Source organism: Aulonocara sp. 'chitande type north' Nkhata Bay, linkage group LG6, assembly GCF_057382095.1.
Source record: "Aulonocara sp. 'chitande type north' Nkhata Bay isolate Kocher_YH1m ecotype deep benthic linkage group LG6, A_spYH_male_GT1.1, whole genome shotgun sequence".
Lineage (NCBI taxonomy): Eukaryota > Metazoa > Chordata > Actinopteri > Cichliformes > Cichlidae > Aulonocara > Aulonocara sp. 'chitande type north' Nkhata Bay.
Window position 1 is genome coordinate 10,532,045 of NC_141349.1, and position 19,456 is coordinate 10,551,500.

At 46.0% G+C, this 19,456-nt stretch overlaps 1 protein-coding gene across 1 annotated transcript; it reads left to right on the forward strand.

Annotated features, from left to right (window-relative positions):
* Positions 1-202: 202 nt before the first annotated feature.
* LOC147327267 (uncharacterized) lies at positions 203-18,032 on the forward strand. The gene is made up of 6 exons (XM_086297382.1): positions 203-2,967; positions 12,693-12,757; positions 14,673-14,756; positions 16,247-16,430; positions 16,515-16,660; positions 17,961-18,032. Exons 1-6 carry the CDS (start codon positions 2,592-2,594, stop codon positions 18,030-18,032), a joined length of 927 nt encoding a protein of 308 aa, XP_086153508.1. The 5' UTR covers positions 203-2,591.
* The last annotated feature ends 1,424 nt before the right edge of the window (positions 18,033-19,456 follow it).

Genomic DNA, 19,456 nt, shown 5'->3' on the forward strand with positions numbered 1-19,456 from the left:
GACTTGTTTTTATGTCTTATAATGTTTATGTCTGTATGTATGTCTTCAATTGCTGTTAAGTAACTTTCTTGCACTGAGGTCTGTTTGTTGCAAATATCTTTGACTTGTTTTTATGTCTTATAATGTTTATGTCTGTATGTATGTCTTCAATTGCTGTTAAGTAACTTTCTTGCACTGAGGTCTGTTTGTTGCAAATATCTTTGACCTGTTTTTATGTCTTATAATGTTTATATTTGTACTTATGTCTTGTATTGCTGGTAAGTAACTTTCTTGCACTGAGGTCTGTTTATTGCAAATATCTTTGACCTGTTTTTATGTCTTATAATGATTATATTTGTACTTATGTCTTTTATTGCTGGTAAGTAACTTTCTTGCACTGAGGTCTGTTTGTTGCAAATATCTTTGACTTGTTTTTATGTCTTTTAATGTTTATGTCTGTATGTATGTCTTCAGTTGCTGTTAAGTAACTTTCTTGCACTGAGGTCTGTTTGTTGGAAATATCTTTGACGTGCTTTTATGTCTTATAATGTTTATGTGTGTATTTATATCTGGTATTGCTGTTAAATGGGTATTTATGTCTTGTATTGCTGGTAAGTAACTTTCTTGCACTGAGGTCTGTTTGTTGCAAATATCTTTGACCTGTTTTTATGTCTTGTAATGTTTATGTGTGTATTTATGTCTTGTATTGCTGGTAAGTAACTTTCTTGCACTGAGGTCTGTTTGTTGCAAATATCTTTGACTTGTTTTTATGTCTTATAATGTTTATGTCTGTATGTATGTCTTCAATTGCTGTTAAGTAACTTTCTTGCACTTAGGTCTGTTTGTTGCAAATATCTTTGACTTGTTTTTATGTCTTGTAATGTTTATGTGTGTATGTATGTCTTGTATTGCTAATTGTTAGGAACCCTAACTTTATTTATTTTTTTAATAGTAAGATGTATGTATGTATGTATGTGTGTGTGTGTGTGTGTGTGTGTGTGTGTGTGTGTATATATGTGTGTCTGTCTGTGTGTGTGTGTGTGTGTGTGTGTGTGTGTATATATGTGTGTCTGTCTGTGTGTGTGTGTGTGTGTGTGTGTGTGTGTGTGTGTGTGTGTGTGTGTGTGTGTGTGTCTGTTTATTGTCCACAGATCAGGTTTGAAGTGTCTGTGTGGTGCAGCTGGTCTGGTCTGTCTCTGTACAGTCGAGGCTGCACCCACCCATAAAACGGTGGAGGCTCACCAGGACATGCACACCTCACAAGTTCCCGGCTCTCTCGGCTCGGTTGAAGACGGGTTTCTTGGAGAAGGGGAGGGCAGTGAGGCACAGTCCCCCGTCCCCCGACGCCCCTCGCGATGCCCCTCCTTCTTCGACTAACCCTCTGCAGAGGAGCCGTGAGAGCCAGGAACTTGTGAGTTTTGTATATCCACTCAGGCATCCTTCATACCTGGTCTGTAGGAAGTTCCTGTCAGAAGGAGGATGGACAGTGAACATTTTAAGCCCACTCGGCAGCGACAGATGGCCACCCCTTCCTGAGCCTGGTTCTGTCGGAGGTTTCTCCCTGTTAAAAGGGAGTTTTTCCTCCCCACCGTCGCCAAGTGCTTGCTCATAGGGGATTTTTTGGGCTTTTTTTCTTAAAACCAACCGCTGATAAGTTCACTGGCATCAAGTTTAGGACTCTGCAAATATTTAAATGGATAATTCGTCATCAAGTGAGGAATGATCCATTTAAATCATATTTGAGAGTCACATATATTTGTATATAAATATGATTTGTTGGACAATAAGGCAAATCACAGACTAATTTGGACAATTGGGAAAAATTAAATAAATAAAAAAAATTGGATAAAATGCATGTGTCATTGTTTCATATTGATTTCAAATAACATACCATTTGATTTCAACATATTTTTGTTACACTTGCAGTGGTGTTATTTTGTTATGATCCTGTTCCTTTTAAATATAAATATAAACCATCTAAATAGAAATGGAAAACTAGAAAGATTAAAAATATAGCTTTACTAATCTGAAAGTTATTTGTCATTGGATCCATCATTCCCACAGTGGAAACACATTATCTCATATTATGTTCAATTCAGTAGTTAAAAGTATAAAATTTAATAATGTCTATTTTTAGTTTACTTTGTTAATAAACACATTTTTTAGTATTTTAGAAACACTAACATCATACATATCCAAATATGAAGCAATGTTTTAACTCCCATTTACATACAGACCTGTGGCCAACTTTACAAACCATTTTGAATTTTTCCAGCTGAGGCGTTCAAAATAGATATACTTTTGATTGTCACAGTGTTATTTGGGCAGCTGCCTGCCTAATATAACATAACATCACCACAATATTTTACATTAAATGAGGAAATGTATCTTTGTTTCCTCAGCTAAGACTGCTTGGCTGCTGTAGCTTGTGTTTATGTTGAGAGTGACATCTGATTTAAAAGCAAGAAGCAAAAGCCACTGAGCACCATCAGTCAGCACAGAGGCAATGCTACAAATTTAAGGAACGAAGGTCAATTCTTTGTGTGTGTACATGCACAGAGCACATGTGCACACGGTTGTGCAGATTAACTCACAGATGTATATGACAACTCATGTTTGTGGCATTAACATTGTTTTCCAATCTTAAACAGAAACAGGAAGCTCCAACCCGGAGGGCGGTGCACTGTTGGACGGACCAATCGGAGTCTGCGCTGCGGGACTGTTTTGATCACGCGGACTGGGAAATGTTTCACGTGGCCGCCAGAGACATTGATGAATACACAGACTCAGTCTGTGGATTTATCAGGAAATGCGTGGAAGATGTCGTCCCATCCAGAACAGTCAAATCCTTCCCAAATCAAAAACCCTGGATTAACGGAGATGTTCGCGCGGCACTGGCGGCACGGAACACCGCCTTTGCCTCCGCGAACACATCGGACTACAAACACGCACATTACCAACTCCGGAAGACGATCAAAGCAGCCAAACGTGAGTACAGGGACAGGGTGGAACAACAGTTTGACAACCCTCGGAGTATGTGGCAGGGACTAAACACGATCACAGACTTTAGAGGGAAAACGATTAGTTATGTCTATAACTTCTGTTCCCTGAAGGAGAGGAACGAGGTACAACACATAAGTATGGGATATCACGCCCTCGCGTGTCCTGGCTGAAGAAACCTTTATTCACGCCTTTACGGCAGATGACGTGTGATGACACGCGCAAGGCCCCGCCCGCACATATAGCCGCTGCCATCACCGTCATCCCTCAGTTCGATAGCCGCTCTTCACCGAGCCAACTGCTCAGTGGGGCCACCCTGTGTTGTACCTCGTTCCTCTCCTTCAGGGAACAGAAGTTATAGACATAACTAATCGTTCCCTTTCAGTCTATTCACTCGGTACAACACATAAGTATGGGACCTATATACACGCCCCGCAGAGCAGCCACCGAACCGGAACGGGACCACCACATCCTTAGTGAGTGGTAGACCCAGCAGAAAGGACAGCATGAGCCACCGAAGGGGCTGTAACGTCCAACCGATAAAACCGCACAAAAGTGTGCGGCGACGCCCAATTAGCCGCTGCACAAATATCAGCCACAGGCACCCCTCTAAAAAGAGCCCATGAGGTCGCCATCCCCCTGGTGGAATGAGCTCCCACCCCGTGGGGCAACGCAAAACCTCCGGTGCTGTATGCCAGCGAGATAGCTTCTACAATCCAGTGGGACAGCCTCTGTCTGGACAGAGCTCTACCCCTATTCGGATTAGCGAAGCAGACAAACAACTGGTCACACAAACGCACATCCCGAGTGCGCTCAATGTAGGTGCGTAGCGCACGCACCGGACAAAGAGAATGCACCCTCCTCTGCTCCTCAGATTCAAAAGGAGGGGAGCAAAAGCTCAGCAACTCAAACTCCATTGAACTATAAGATGCAGGCATGACCTTGGGAAGATAGGCGGCATTCGGACGCAATACGACCTTGCGGCCATCAGGAGAAAACTGTGTGCAGGCAGGATGCACAGACAGCGCATGAAGGTCCCCCACTCGCTTCGCCGAGGCCAAAGCGAGAAGTAATGCGGTCTTATACGAAAGAAGTTTCATATCTACCGACTCAACGGGTTCAAACGGAGGGCCACAAAGGGCCTCCAGCACCAAAGACAAGTCCCAAGCCGGGACACTGGACTTAAGCACGGGCCTCAGCCGGCGAACCCCTTTCAGAAAACGCACGGCGAGGGGATGCGCACCTGGTGTCACCCCGTCAAAACCGATATGACAAGCAGATATAGCCGCTAAATAAACCTTGATCGTCGAAAACGAAAGGCCTTTATCCAACAGCTCCTGCAGGAATGTCAAAACATCCACAATAGAGCACTGAAATGGGAGAGTGTGGCGGTCCTGGCACCATCGCTCGAAGGCTCGCCATTTGTAAGCGTACAAGCCTCTAGTAGACGAGGCCCTGGCGCTCTGAATCGTCGCTACCACACTAGGTGGCAGACCCTTAGCAACCAAGTTTAACCTCTCAGCAGGTAAGCATGAAGGTGCCACAGATCCGGGCGCGGATGAAACACTTCCCCCCCCGCCTGAGAGAGGAGATCCCTGCGGAGAGGAAGCTGCCAAGGACTTGCTGCAAGCAGGCTGATTATTTCTGCATACCACGACTTCGCGGGCCACCAAGGGGCCACCAGGATCAGAGAGAGGGAATGCCGACGCACCCTCTCCAGAATTGGAGATATCATTCCCACTGGGGGAAATGCATACAGGAGCACGTCTGGCCATTGGTGCGCTAGCGCGTCCAAGCCCAAGGGTGCATCGTGGTCGATTATGGAGAAGTACAGGGGGCAGTGAGCATTCACCCTGGAAGCAAAAAGATCTATTTGCGCCTCGCCAAATAGATCCCAAATCTGAGCCACTATTGAAGGGTGTAACCTCCATTCTCTCACCAGAGGACCCCCCCTGGAGAGAAGGTCCGGCCCCAGGTTCAGGTGGCCCGGGACATGGGTGGCTCTTAGAGTCAGAAAATGAACACTGCACCATAACAGCAGAGAGCGAGACAGCTGCAACAGGGGAAGAGAGCGTGTTCCTCCCTGCCTGTTTATATAAGACACCACTGTTGAATTGTCCGTCCTGACTAAGACATGCTGGCCCTGCAGGACTGGACGGAAACGCTTTAGAGCTAAGAACACTGCTAACAGCTCTAAGTGGTTGATGTGCAGCTGGCGCTGAGCCGCGGACCAGATCCCTCTCACTGACGCACCCTCGCACAGCGCTCCCCACCCACTTAGGGAAGCATCTGTGGACACCACCTTGCGAAACAACACCCTCCCAATCCGAGAGCCCTGGTGCAGTAGCCCGGGCTCCCTCCAAGGACGGAGAGCTAGCATGCAAGACGCAGTCACCGGCAGCCTCCTCCGGAGGTGACGCGAAGAACACAAACGGTGAGAGAGAGTCCAGCGTTGAAACGCTCTCATTTTCAACAGCCCAAGCGGCACTACGGCGATCATAGATGCCATCATGCCCAACAAGCGCAATATCGTCTGGAAACGCAGTCTGCGTCCCAGCTGAAATTGAGCGAGGCAGCGATGAAACGCGGCCACTCTGTGCTCTGACAACCGTGCGCGGCTGGAAAGAGAGCATATCTCCAGACCGAGAAAAGCGATCTGTTGACCTGGGATTAGCGAGCTCTTCTGAAAGTTCACAGAGAACCCCAGTGTCTGAATGTGTGACAGAACCCGCGACAGCTGCGTCTCCGCCTGTTCTCTGGAGCAAGCCACGAGAGCCCAGTCGTCCAGGTAGGCCAAGATGCGGATGCCCCTCTTCCTGAGGGGCGCTAGCGCTGCCTCGGCACATTTCGTAAAGGTGCGGGGAGCGAGCGACAGCCCGAACGGCAGCACTAGGTATTCGTAGGCTACGCCCTCGAATGCAAACCTCAGAAACTGCCTGTGTTTCGGGTGTATAGCGACATGAAAATAAGCATCTGTTAGATCGATTGTCGCAAACCAATCTCCCGGGCCGACTGCACTCAGGAGCTGTCTGAGTGTTAGCATCTTGAACCTGTACGTTCGCAGGTACGTGTTCAAGACTCGCAGGTCGAGGATGGGACGAAGCCCTCCCCCTTTCTTCGGAATGACAAAATAACGGCTGTACCAACCTTTGTCCGTCTCCGAAGCGGGGACCACCCGTATTGCTCTCTTCTGTAATAGCGCCTGTATTTCCTCTCTGAGTACCAAGGCTGCCTCGGGGTTGACAATCGTGTTCACGACTCTTTGGAAACGAGGCGGCTTGACCCGGAACTGCAACCGGTAACCCATGGCAACGGTTTGCAGCACCCACGGAGAGGGGGCGCAAGCGCGCCACTGAGGGAAGTGAGCAGCCAGCCGGCTGGCCTGCAGCACTGACGGCGGGGCGCCGTCGCCCCCCAGTGTGTCTGCAGGGGACTGCATCCCCTGCCTGACCTGGCTCATTTCGCCTGCAGGTTGAGCATTTGAGATTGTTTGAGAGTAAACAACACTCTTTATTGATTGCAACATGGGAACATGTACATTTATACATTTTGTTGGGTGCACCTTTTCCGGGGCATAACAATGAAAAACAGCGGGAACACTCGATGTGGTCGCTTGAACATTCAACACCTCTGAACCGTGTGCAGGGGTTATGTGCTTGGGAGACCGCGATAGGGAAGTGCAGCGCCTTCTGGGGCTGACAACCTGAACAGAACTTAAGCGGCACCTCTTGTGCGGCAACAGAGGGGTAAGAGCAGCGTCTCCCTGCTGCCGGATCCCTTCCCCACTCGCAATCACAGCTAGGAGGGCTGAGGCTTCTTCCTCCTGGGCGTCGGGTCCCGTCGGGGGCCCGGGGGAGGGCCTTTGCCCCAGGCCGACTGGCGTGGAGCTCGGGCCGGAGTACGTGCTCTCGCCGGCGGCCCTCCCACTCCAGCAGTGGGCGCCGGTCTCTTGCCAGCTGTCAGAGGAGCGGCGGGCCTGTGAGAGCTAGCAGTGGGCTTGGGCTGGGGCTGGCGTCTGGGGATGATGTCGCGCAGAGCTTCCGTCTGCTTCTTCCTCAGATCGAATCTAGCCTGAATGGCTTCAAGTGAATGTCCGAATAACCCAGCCGCAGACACTGGTGCGTCCAGATACACAGCTCTGTCTCTATCAGGGACGTCGGAGAGGGTCAGCCACAGGTGCCTCTGCGCCACCACTGTCGAAGCCATCCCTCTGCCCAGGGAGAGCGCTGCACAGCGAGACGCACGGAGGATGTAATCCGTGGTGACTCTAACCTCGTTAAGAAGAGGTGACAGCGGGCTGTCCTCCGGAACCAGCGATCCAAGCTCCGCCAGGCACATTGCTTGGTACGTCTGGAGCATGGTGACGGAGCTCATGGCTCGAGCGGTGCCGGCCTGAGCCCGATAAATCTTCTCCAGCTGCGAGGCCGAGAATCTGCAGTGCTTGGACGGCAGAGTTGCGGGGCCACCGACACCATGGTTATGGGACGGGGCCAGATAAGCAGCCAGAGACGGCTCCATAGGGGGTGGGTTAGCTAAACCAGCTCCCTCGGCGCCGTCCAATTCCATGTACTGTCCATAGCCGGGCACAGTGACGCGGGTAGACAGAGGTTTGTCCCATGACGCTGTTAGCTCGCAGAGAAAGTCTGGGAACATGGGGAGGCAGTTTTTGGCCGTTGCGGGCTCCGGTGGAAGGAAAAAACCCGCAAACCGCGACGGCTTCCGAGCTGGTGGAGGAGAGGGCCAGTCCACCTGCAGCTTCTCAGCGGCACGGCGAAACAGGGAGAAAAGAGAGGTGTCATCGTGGCCGACCGGCGCAGCAGCGGCGGCATATTGGGTCGACAATGAGCTCTCCTGCTCATCCTCCGACAAACCATGGATGTCCAGGCCGATGTCCAGCACGTCATCGTCTTCCTGGGGAGCGCTGGCGGGCTTCAACCCAGGCTGAAGCCCGTCAGCGCTCCTGCATGGTTCCGGTCCGTCATCGGCTAACCCGTCAACGTATTCCATGTGGTCAGCCCAGCTAATCGCGGGGACATCGACCTGAAAATTTTCGTCTTCGGACTCGGACGAAGCCGGGGCTCCAGACTCGGAAAGAAGAGGGTCATGCCGTGCGACAGCCGAGCGTCCCAGCACTCTTTCCACAAACGTCACCCGTCTTTCCAGGGTCGAGCGTCGGAGCTGGCGACAAAACGCACAAGCTTCGGGCTCCGTCAACGCTCTCCTAGCGTGGACGATCCCCAGGCAGACAGGGCAGGCATCGTGCTGGTCGCTGTCGTGCAAAGAGAAACCACATCCCTGAGGACAGGGGCGAACAGAAGATTTCTGCTTTGCTCGCTTCGGTTTGGAGTCCATTCCCAAAACGCAAAGCGAAACGCTGCACAAGAAAAACTTGAAAATAGCGCTCCGCGGGCAGCCTACGCACCAACTGGGTGGTGGAGGCTAACACCAACAGGGGCAGTTAAGCTAGGTTCAAGTTGGCAGACAACGGAGCTAACTAGCAGTAGCTAGCTAGCCCAACTCAGCAGAGGTGTTCTCAGCGAGGTGAAGAGCGTAAGAACTGAGGGATGACGGTGATGGCAGCGGCTATATGTGCGGGCGGGGCCTTGCGCGTGTCATCACACGTCATCTGCCGTAAAGGCGTGAATAAAGGTTTCTTCAGCCAGGACACGCGAGGGCGTGATATCCCATACTTATGTGTTGTACCGAGTGAATCGACTGAAAGGGAACCAGCACACCGCAGACCACGGCCTCTCTGTGTGAGGATCTAAACGTATTCTACGCTAGATTCGACACAGCGAACACCATGAGACCGGACAGTGTGCGCACCGCGGATGACGTCAGTGCGCACACTGTGTCTGAGGAGGATGTGCGGAAGTGCTTCAGGAAGGTGAACGCACGCAAAGCTACTGGTCCGGACGGGATTCCCGGCCGCGTCCTCAGGTCATGCGCGGCTCAGCTGGCTGGAGTGTTCACGCACATCTTCAACCTTTCCCTCTCTCTGTCTGTAGTCCCAGCCTGCTTCAAAATGGCCACCATCGTCCCTGTACCCAAATCCTCCACCATCTCCTCATTGAACGACTGGCGACCTGTAGCCCTGACCCCCATCGTAAGCAAATGCTTCGAGAAGCTGGTCAGGGACTTCATCTGCTCTGCACTACCCGACTCACTGGACCCTCTACAGTTTGCATACCGCCACAACAGGTCCACTGATGATGCCATAGCCCTGACACTACACACTGCCCTGTCACACCTGGAGAAGAGAGACACGTATGTGAGGATGCTGTTTGTAGATTACAGCTCAGCATTCAATACCATCGTTCCCTCGAAGCTGGACAGGAAACTGCAGGATCTAGGACTGAGCAGCTCCCTCTGCAGCTGGATCCTTAGCTTCCTGTCTGACAGACGCCAGGTGGTCAGACTGGGCAGCATCACCTCATCCCCCATCACACTGAACACTGGTGCTCCACAGGGGTGTGTACTGAGCCCTCTCCTGTACTCACTCTACACCTACGACTGCACAGCCACTAACAGCTCCAACATCATTGTGAAGTTTGCGGACGACACTACAGTGGTGGGTCTTATCACCAACGGTGATGAGACGGCTTACAGGGAGGAGGTCAGCGCCCTGACCCACTGGTGTCAAGACAACCATCTCACCCTCAACGTCGCAAAGACAAAGGAGTTGATAGTGGACTTCCGGAGGTGCAGAGAAGTACACACCCCCATCACCATCAACGGCGCTGCTGTGGAGAGAGTGAGCAGCTTCCGGTTCCTTGGCGTACACCTGGCTGAGGATCTTACGTGGTCAGTACACACAAACAAAACAGTGAAGAAGGCGCAGCAGCGCCTCTTCTTTCTCAGGAGACTGAAAAGATTCGGCATGAGCCCCCGCATCCTCAGGACCTTCTATCGCTGTGCCATTGAGAGCATCCTCACTGGATGCATCACCACCTGGTATGGCAACAGCACCGCCTACAACTGCAAAGCTCTCCAGCGAGTAGTGCGGTGCTCTGAACGGATAATTGGAGGTGAGCTTCCCTCCCTCCAAGACATCTACAGGAAGCGGTGCCTGAGGAAAGCGGGGAGGATCATCAAGGACTCCAGTCACCCCAGCCATAAACTGTTCAGACTGCTTCCATCAGGAAGGAGGTTCTGCAGCATCCGGTCCCGTACCAGCAGACTGAGAGACAGCTTTTTCCATCAGGCCATCAGACTGCTGAACACGTCATAGACACCTCAGCTTCACTACTGGAACTTCAACATTATGCACTCCACACTGTATATAAATGCCACTTGTTTTGCACATATTCAACTCTGTATATTTTATATATTTTATTATTATTATTATTATTATTATTTTATTTTATTTTTTTACTATTTAATTTGTAAAAATGTGTATACACACACACACACACACACACACACACACACACACACACACACGTAGGAAAATATTTAGTATACACATCCAGAAATGCATACACTATTATATATTGTACATATATTTATTAGTTTCAGGTTGGCCATTCTTGTATTTTGCTCGTTTGTGTTGTTGTGTTTGCACATCTCTGTTGCTTGTGGGGCTCGCACACAAGAATTTCACTCGCATGTGCTGTGCCAGTGTGCCTGCACATGTGATGTGACAATAAAAAGTGATTTGATTTGATTTAAATGTAATACATACATTTCCGTCATTGGCCATAATTCTTGCAAGGAAGGGACTCAAAGGTCACAAGTTATTAAATAAAATTAATTAAACACACCATTAAAAGAAGTTCACTATTCACTCCTTAAACGTCATAGCTAGCAGCAGTTATTTATATCTATGAAAGAGAGAGCTTAATTGTTTGATTAAGCTTGATTGGAATGTCAGCTCCACACTGTGGCTGGTTGATTAAATAAGTTGGGGGAGCAAAAGTAAAATGAGCTACTTGTGGGATACTATTTAACTTGGCTTGGGTAAGCTGCTCATTTTATGCTCATTTTACTTTTCAGATGGTGTCAAGCCTGGCAGTTTGGTGTAATTGTTAGCCTTGTAATTCATAGTAATATATTTCTCACACACAACCTCAACCTCTGCCTCTCCATGTGAGCAGAGACGCAGCAGCATCTTGTTTCTACAGGAAGCCTGATTAAAATGTTAGGCATTTATACGGTGTACAAGATTAAAGAATATAAAACTGATATTACTAAACCTGATTTCCTTCCATCTATTTTCTGCTGCTTATCTGAGTCCGGTCATGATGCCCAGACGTCCCCCTCCCCAGCCACCTACTCCTGCTCTTCCTGGAGAACAGTGAGCCGCCACTCTGGTGCCTTTCGGTGTAAACGAGTAGCTTTCCAAATAACTCAGCTCTTCATCGTGTTTCTAAGGCAGAGGTCAGACATCCTTCAGAAGATGCTCATTTGTGTCAGATTTTAGTCATAGGTAAAGGTATGACTGTAGACTGACGGGTAAATCAACAGGGATCAATACCCTGCTCCTCTTTTTTCCAATACAAGTTCCTCTATCAAATCATTTTTTGACACTTGAGTCAGCAGTCCAAGCAGAGATGTCCAGAAGTTCCTTTTCCCACTTAAGTGGTATTTATGGTCACACAAATGCGTCTGACAACAGACAGGCAGCGAATACTGGGATACCACGGCGAGCCGGCCGAGATACATAATGTGTCCAGTGTGTGTTTGGTCTGCCCTTACCAGCTCGTCTAGGAGACATTCTGGAGGCCTCCTATTTCAGATGCCAGTCAAACCACCTACACTGGCTCCTTTCCTTTCTGTGAATGATCGCAGTTGAGGAGGAGAAGCTATGCTGTCCCCTGGTATGGTCTCCCCAAGGCAACTGGTTCTTGATGAGGGGCCAAACTTAAGTACAATTCAAAAGACCAAAGTTACTAGCCTGGGACCAGTACTGGGGAGGTTTCTTTGTTTTCCAGAACAGCTAATAGCTGTGCCCCATGAGTTCAGCTTAAAATATCCACACAGGTACTTCGTCCTCCCTCGGGTGGGCAGAGAGCTTTGTGGTCCAGGTTGTGGTCCAGTCCCCGGCTGCTTTAGCTGGCTTTAGAAAAAACCTGAAATTAGAATTAAAACTGTTTGTACCTTCACCTGTGTTACTTACAGTGATATGTTATGTAATTTGTTAACTGTCTCTTTAAGCTTTCAGCAGCTGGAGAGTTAAAAATAGTCTGTGTGAAAATAGGCAGGCGGTGAACTCGAGCCTGTGATACGTTTTTAATGTCAGGCTGTGACCACAAACACCAGAGTGGTCATCAGCATTCAGATCAGCTGATAGTAACCAGAAACGGCTTTATGGTCATTCTCTTAATTGTTATTGGCGTTTTCTTTTATTTGACTTGTTTAAAATAATAAAAAGCTGATTTGGGTTCATTTTATAAGCAAATCACATAACTTAATACAACAGAAATAAACTGACAGAGTAATGGAAAATAAAAAATGATAAATGTGGCCCAAAGCTACACGGATCACTGGCCACAATTCATTCAGCTGGAGGTCTTTTTTTTTTTCAAAGTTAATTTTAAATAGAAATAAATGTGGGCAAGAAATTAAAACTAAATAGGGAGCAAGCCTGAACCCTAAAGGCTTTACTAAGTGTTAATTATGCAGGTTTAGACATGGGCTGATTTGTAAGCTTGTGATAAACCTTAAATAAGTATATATGTATATTTTTGTCTGTTCCCTTGAAACGCATGCAGGTTCTGCAGGAGTTTCAACAGCAGCTGTTTGTGCAGAAGAACATGGCGTTCCAGCAAGCAGTACGGTAAATACTGATGTTTTTCTCTTTTTATTCATTATTAAATGCATAAAATATCACATGCGATTGCTTTTAGTGATTATTGGGGAAAATAAACTCGTATTTATTATGCATGGAATGAAATCCCCAACCTTAAAAATTTAGAACTTAACATGATTTCTCTAAAATGTTCAAGTAAAACTTGAAGAATAATTTTTGAAACTATTAAAATCCAAATCTCAAAGTGTTTGGGTTGCTTTTAATACAAATTTTGTAGCATAAAATAAGGTTCGTGTTTGACTAATTTAGTTGGCAGGAGGTGTTAATCAGTTTACCGGAAAATCAATTTCTACAGAAAAGTGAAGTGAAATGTGGATCCTTCAGGTTTGAACTGCACAGGTTGGAAACCACAGGTAAAATGCTGTAATGAACACAGATCAGAGGAGATTGTTGAGAAGTGGAACAAAGCTCAACAGATGACAGATTAATTTGTTTAGACAACAATCAATACAAAATCAGACGAGTGGAACAAGCAGCTCACGGGCATCCTGAAAGCTGAGCTGGCCGTGGCCACAAAAGCCCGGACTGGACTCGGCTCAGGACCTTGATGCTCAAAGCGGCTTTAGGCAGAGCAGATCCACCTTTTTGGTCCAGAGTTAAACATCTCAACAATACCAGATGCAGAAATTTTTTTTTTTTTTTTTAGACATTCATGATCACTGGAGTATGAAGCTTGAGAAGCTGGGTGATGACCTTTCCTCTAAATTGATACACAAGCAGGAAAAAATGTTCTAATTTTCTAAAAAATTGTAAGTAACAGACAAAGTAGCTCCATTGTTTGAGTGTCAATAATCTGTCTGCACTGAAATAAACAACTAATTTAAATAGATTTTAATCACAAAAGTGCTGCACACACATTATGGAACAGTCTGGGTAAGAAGTCAAAGCAGGAAACATAATAAGTCCTGCGTGATTGGTCTTTATCTTTGTTAGTCTGAACTATGAGCCTGAAGGCAGAACAGTGAACTTTGTACTGTACTCCTTGCCCTGCACAGGAACTTAGATTATTTCCCATTTTTAGTTTTTATTTACAGATGTGTCGTCTCATTTCCTCACCGTGGGACTATTTCCAGCTCGTGTTTGTTCCGACTTTATCAGACTGTTTATCTTCCTAAATAAATGCACAACCTCCACTTTTAATTAAATATTTGGATTGGACGTGGATCTTTAACATGTCACCAGGTGAAGGACTGGTGACATCCTTCAGAAGATGCTCATTTGTGTCAGATTTTAGTCATAGGTAAAGTTATGACTGTAGACTGACGGGTAAATCAACAGGGATCAATACCCTGCTCCTCTTTTTTCCAATACAAGTTCCTCTATCAAATCATTTTTTGACACTTGAGTCAGCAGTCCAAGCAGAGATGACCAGAAGTTCCTTTTCCCACTTAAGTGGTATTTATGGTCACACAAATGCGTCTGACAACAGACAGGCAGCGAATACTGGGATACCAGTTATAATTCTGACTTTGAAGTGAAGCCACTTTTTGTTTTGGCTGTTTTTAATCAGTTCCAGTCGTGTTTAACCCCCATTTAGATTTACTTTCCCAAACTTTGTGGCACTAATGATTCTGTGTCCAGGTTTAAAACACCTGCTCTTTGAATTTGTACAGAAATTCTAGTTTAAGTCTGAGTTTTGTGCTGCTTTGGAGTATTAGTTGTTTTATATTACCTGAGTCCTGAGTAAAGTGTGGTATAAATGCAGGCATGGTCTCAGTGTTTTCTTCAGTGTTCTGGCTGATGTTATTGAAGCCACAGTGAGCATTTTTGTCCGTTCACCAGTGTGGCGGTATTTGAAAAATATACATCACGGGTGAAATGAAGATGGTTAAACTGTTACATCGCAGCTTTAATTTGAATGAACGTGTTTGTCTGTCTGCAGGCTTCTCAGCCAGACGAGCTGACCATCGAGGAGCAGGAAATCTTGGAGGGCATCGATGATGGCGACATGGAGGACTGGGTCAAGGTACAAAAATAACACAGACACAGTTATGTAGCAGATGCACTCTCATGTTTGAGGGTTGGTTGTTTTGTGTATTAGTTCACTCTCTGGCTCTTAGACTGTTTGACAAACATTTAGTTTCAGTTTTTATAAGACCTCGCACCGGTACAGACTATCTACTGGACGTTTTAGTGTTTCTCTGGGATCAGTTGAACTGATGTGGCTTCAGGAATTAGAATAATTCAACTAAAATGCGTGCGGTGCATTGAGGCAGGTCAGGTTGGCCTGGGTGGTAGAAGCTCTGCTGAACATACAGACAAATCAAAAAATGTACAAATACACAGTTCTCTGCTTCTTTTTTGGCCCTGCAGCCGTAAAGGGCTGATGGGAGATTCTCGTCACGCAGCCGGGCAGGCAGGTGGGCGGGCATGGCACCCAAGTTTGTGAATGCAATAATTCATGAATGAGGCAGTTTTTAAATTCATACCTTAAGTGCAGCTACTGAAAATCTGGGCCAAATCCTGATTGATGGTGATCCAATCCTGCCTCAGCAGCGCTCCGGTTTGATCACAGTTTGTCAGCTTCTGCTTTTTAACAGCGGTTCGTGGACTCTTGATCAGTTTGAGATCTGCGGAGTGACCTGGTCATGGATATAAAATGTTAATTTGATGATCTCCCAGCTACTTAGTTGTCATTTTCACTTTGTTTGTCACAGACTGTTACAAAGTTGCTCCTGGACCTTTGGGAGAAAATTTGAGAAGTCTTTGAGGACATTTTTCGGGTGGTCAGTGGTGTCTACTTAAATGTAGAAATGTCAGCTGTGGATGCTCCCATCATTGTGTGAAGTCATTCTTTTATAAACGCCTCTGCAGAGCTGCTGGTGTGTAGTCATTGTGTACTTTGTGTGTGGTTGTTTTCAGATCATTTCCCTGAAGGAACATTGTGCATTGTTGCTGTTTTACTTTTGTTTATTGTGTAAGTCTGGCTTTCCTGTGAGCCATTGTGCAAATGTTCCACGTGTTGAGCCAATATTTTATGTATATTTACTTAGGTGATTATCTTTTCATATACAGATATAGTGTTTTAATGGGGTATTTATTTTAATGAATATAATCATACATAAAAATGTGAGCAATATCATTTATATAGATCTGTTTTAGTGCTGTGATTCCCCACAGCATGCCCCAACAGAGATCCCAATACCTCTGAGTGTTTTCAATCTGAATGAAAATAAGTAAGCAGCGGAAGGGGAGGCCACCGGTGTTCATGAAATCAAGCTTCATGAATTCAGCAGAGGCTTGTTTAGGATTTTAGATTTCTCGTTAATTCAGGAAGAGCGAACAAAAGCTCTCCTATTATTCTCTTTGTGGCTGTTATTAAATTCTGGCGACGATGCAGTGATATTGTTACAGCCCTACTCTTTACATCTGATTTTATTTTTTCTCATTAGGAGTTTTCCTGTTGAAACATTTTTGGCTGTTGTCATCGTCTGTGTGCATTGTCTGTGTTTCCAGGCCAGAAACCGTAGCGGACAGGTGGGCTACGTCCCGGAGAAATACCTGCAGCTGCCCTCCTCCAACAGCCTGCTGAGCATGCTGCAGTCGCTGGCCGCGCTGGACGCCCGATCCCATTCCTCCAGCAACTCCACCGAACCTGAAACCGAACTCCCAACCGGCTCCGTCAACGGAGACTCGAGGAGTGAGATCCGCCTCCACCAGATAATATCGGAGTTTTGATTTCCTGCTTTGTTTAATACCCTCGTTGCCACTGTCTGTGTTGCAGTTTCATTCGCAAAGGCTTTGTACGACTACGCGGGACAAACGGAAGATGAGCTGTCGTTCCCAGAAGGCGCCATCATCCCCATCCTGAGCAGAGAGACCCACGAGGACGATGGCTTCTGGGAGGGCGAGTTTAACGGCGTTGTTGGTGTAAGAGTTCAAATAATAGTTTGCAAAAGCTTGTGACTGCAAAATTGTGTCTGCCTAAGGGACAGTTTGTTCCAGGAGATAAGCGAGAGTTAGAAGATTAATAGGAAGCACCTGGCCTCCAGACGGAGAAGATGTCCTTTTAAATGTGTCCAAAGTCGTCAACAGAACATTTGTGGTTTTGAAACTTATGCCTGTGTTGTATCTGCTTGACGCATGAGGGGGCGTCATAAAAGTAAACCCTGATGGTATAAAACAACTGCTTGTGTATCGTTGGGCGGAGATCGATGCTGTCTGTGGGCAGTGTTCATCTCCCCACGCGCGTGTTCATTAAAATCATTGTTTGACCGAAGCTCTTCTGGACCATTATTGTTTTGTGCTCACCCTCAATATTTGAACTCGTAACAAACAGCAATAACGGCAAAACATGTAATGGACGTGCTGGTCCACTAGACAACATCATGTTGATGTAAAGCTTTGGGTCTCTTATGCAAAGTAAAGAGGCTGAAATAAGGTGTCCATGAGTATCAGTTTTCAACATTCAGTATTAAGAGACAAAGACTGTACGGGTTGGGCCAGTCGTCAAGTCCTGGAGCAAAGTGAGCCTGCAAATCAATAAGATGCAAATCAGTTTATACCTTTCATATAATGTTTGAATTTGTTTATTCTGAGTTTTATTGTTCAGTTAGTTTCCACAGTTCATATATCATGTGTAATTTTTCATTAGTTTCAGTGTTTGTTTGTATTTTATTCTATTCATGATGGTTGTGTTGACAGATTTGTCCAAATTTAAAGCTATAGATGTGAACTTTTGGTTCCTTTATTATTACCTGTATAATTAGTTTCAGTGTTTGTGAAGTGGGGAAGGAGGACCCAAAAGCAGGACTCGTGCGATGGAGAGTGCTCTTTATTTACAGTGGAGTAAATAAGACAACACAATAATCTCTTGAGCTCCCTCGACTCCTGTGTCATGTCTTCACCCAAAACTCTGTGCTCTCTGCTCCGTGGCTGCTGTCCACCTGTGCTCCACTCTCCTCCTCCTGGGAAAAAAAACAACAGAGGCAGCCGTCAGGACACCATGCCGCCTAATCAACAAAAAACAGTCCCAGTCTAAATAATCTAAAAGACCAACCACGGCTCCAGTGATGGCAACACACAGTTCTAGTGACCAACCCAGTGGGCGGCACTCGAGACAAAGCAGTTCAGGTGGCCTGCACACATTTAGTATCAGGCTTTACAAAAAAAAGTATCAACTATGTTAGGATCCATGTTCATCATGTGTGATGTGTGTTTACATTTGAAGGTGTTTGTGGATTTGTCACCTCTCTTCAAGGTGTGGTTTGTGTTTGATGCTGAAACAGATAAAGACTGCTGATTGGCTGAAGTGGGGTTCAATAAAAATTGTTTGGTTGTTGTTTTGGGCACTGCTCAGGTCCACATTAAATAAACTGCTGCTCATGTGTGTTTGTAGGTTCTCAGTCATCCAGGTCATGGTTGTCTAAGGAGCCTGGAAAGAAAGCGACTTTACTTCTTTAAGGTTCTGGATGATGTTTAACTTCTGATCCAAGAAGCTTCTTCAGTTGATGTGCTTCCTTTGCTCATTTTCCACCTCTGCACAGTTTCGTTTGATGACAATGCAGTGCAGTTCTCCCAAACATACAACAGAGGGCGCTATGCACATTCACTGAAGTGCAGAAAAATACAAGTGGAGGAGGAAACAAACAGCAGCATCAAGAGAGAAAACTGAAGTGTTCAAAGCGAGTTACTTTAGTCTCTTATTGTAATATTAATCGACATCTAAACATCACGTTGATGCTTCATGTTTGACTTCCGTGTCCTTTTACTGCTCAGTTGGAAAATATTGATGCAATTTAAAAGAAGAGGAGAAGAGTAATTTCTCTGTACTACTTCAAAAGTAATTTGAAAGCACTGCCTCATATGGAAAATGAATCATGATGAAATCCTGAAACAAATAGTGTTTGTGAATATGAAGAGTTTAGTTTTCATTTTGGTCTTAGAAGTATAAAAATGCAGGACTGAAGACAAGATGGAAATGATGTGTTATGAGAAATAAAACACATATGTCGCTATGTACTATAATTTTATTTTGTTTATTTTTTGTTCTTGTAGGTTTTTTGCTTTAGTGTAAATTTTGAAAGCACTGCTTTTAGTTTGAAAATTGGATTCAGTGTTTAGAGTTCGGACAAAACAATGGACGGTTTCAAGAAATGTATTTTATCAACAAAACTTATTTTGATGGTTACTGTATTTATTTTAATGCCCTCAGTGCAGTGATTGAAAAAAAGTTCATCTGACACCAATGAGCCAACAGCCTCCACGTAAACATTTCTTTTTTTCTTTCTTTTTTTTTAAACAGGGTTTAATCAGCGCTGACATACAGACATTTATGCGCTGGGTATAACAGACATGCTTACCGTGTGAAAGGACCGCGGATGTCTTGGAGCAGAGAAACATGCTGTATTGTTGTTTTTCTTTATTGCATAAGCAGCGCCCGACTGTCAGAAACGCTCTGTGCGGGTAGCTCCAACGCACCTGCAGGCATCCATTTGAAAGAAAGGTGTCGCTGCGGCTAGGCTCTCGGGATAGTCAGGCTTTTATTTATATTTGCGGCATTCTGGTGCGTTAAAACTAGCAGCCTCTGTGTCCCGCTTGGATCACCATTCTGAAAATTCAGATATTTAAATAAAATGATGAATCGGCGAGTGATGAGGAGCCACGTAGATCCTAAAATCAGGTTTGATTAAATTAAACTCTTATGAACAGTGATGACGCGTTCCA

Excerpts from the sequence above, each read along its gene's own strand:
- LOC147327267 (XM_086297382.1), top strand. The coding sequence starts at position 2,592 with ATGTTTGTGGCATTAACATTGTTTTCCAATCTTAAACAGAAACAGGAA. Across the intron at positions 12,758-14,672 it reads GCGTTCCAGCAAGCAGTACG|GCTTCTCAGCCAGACGAGCT; the intron begins GTAAATACTGAT and ends GTCTGTCTGCAG. Across the intron at positions 14,757-16,246 it reads ACATGGAGGACTGGGTCAAG|GCCAGAAACCGTAGCGGACA; the intron begins GTACAAAAATAA and ends CTGTGTTTCCAG.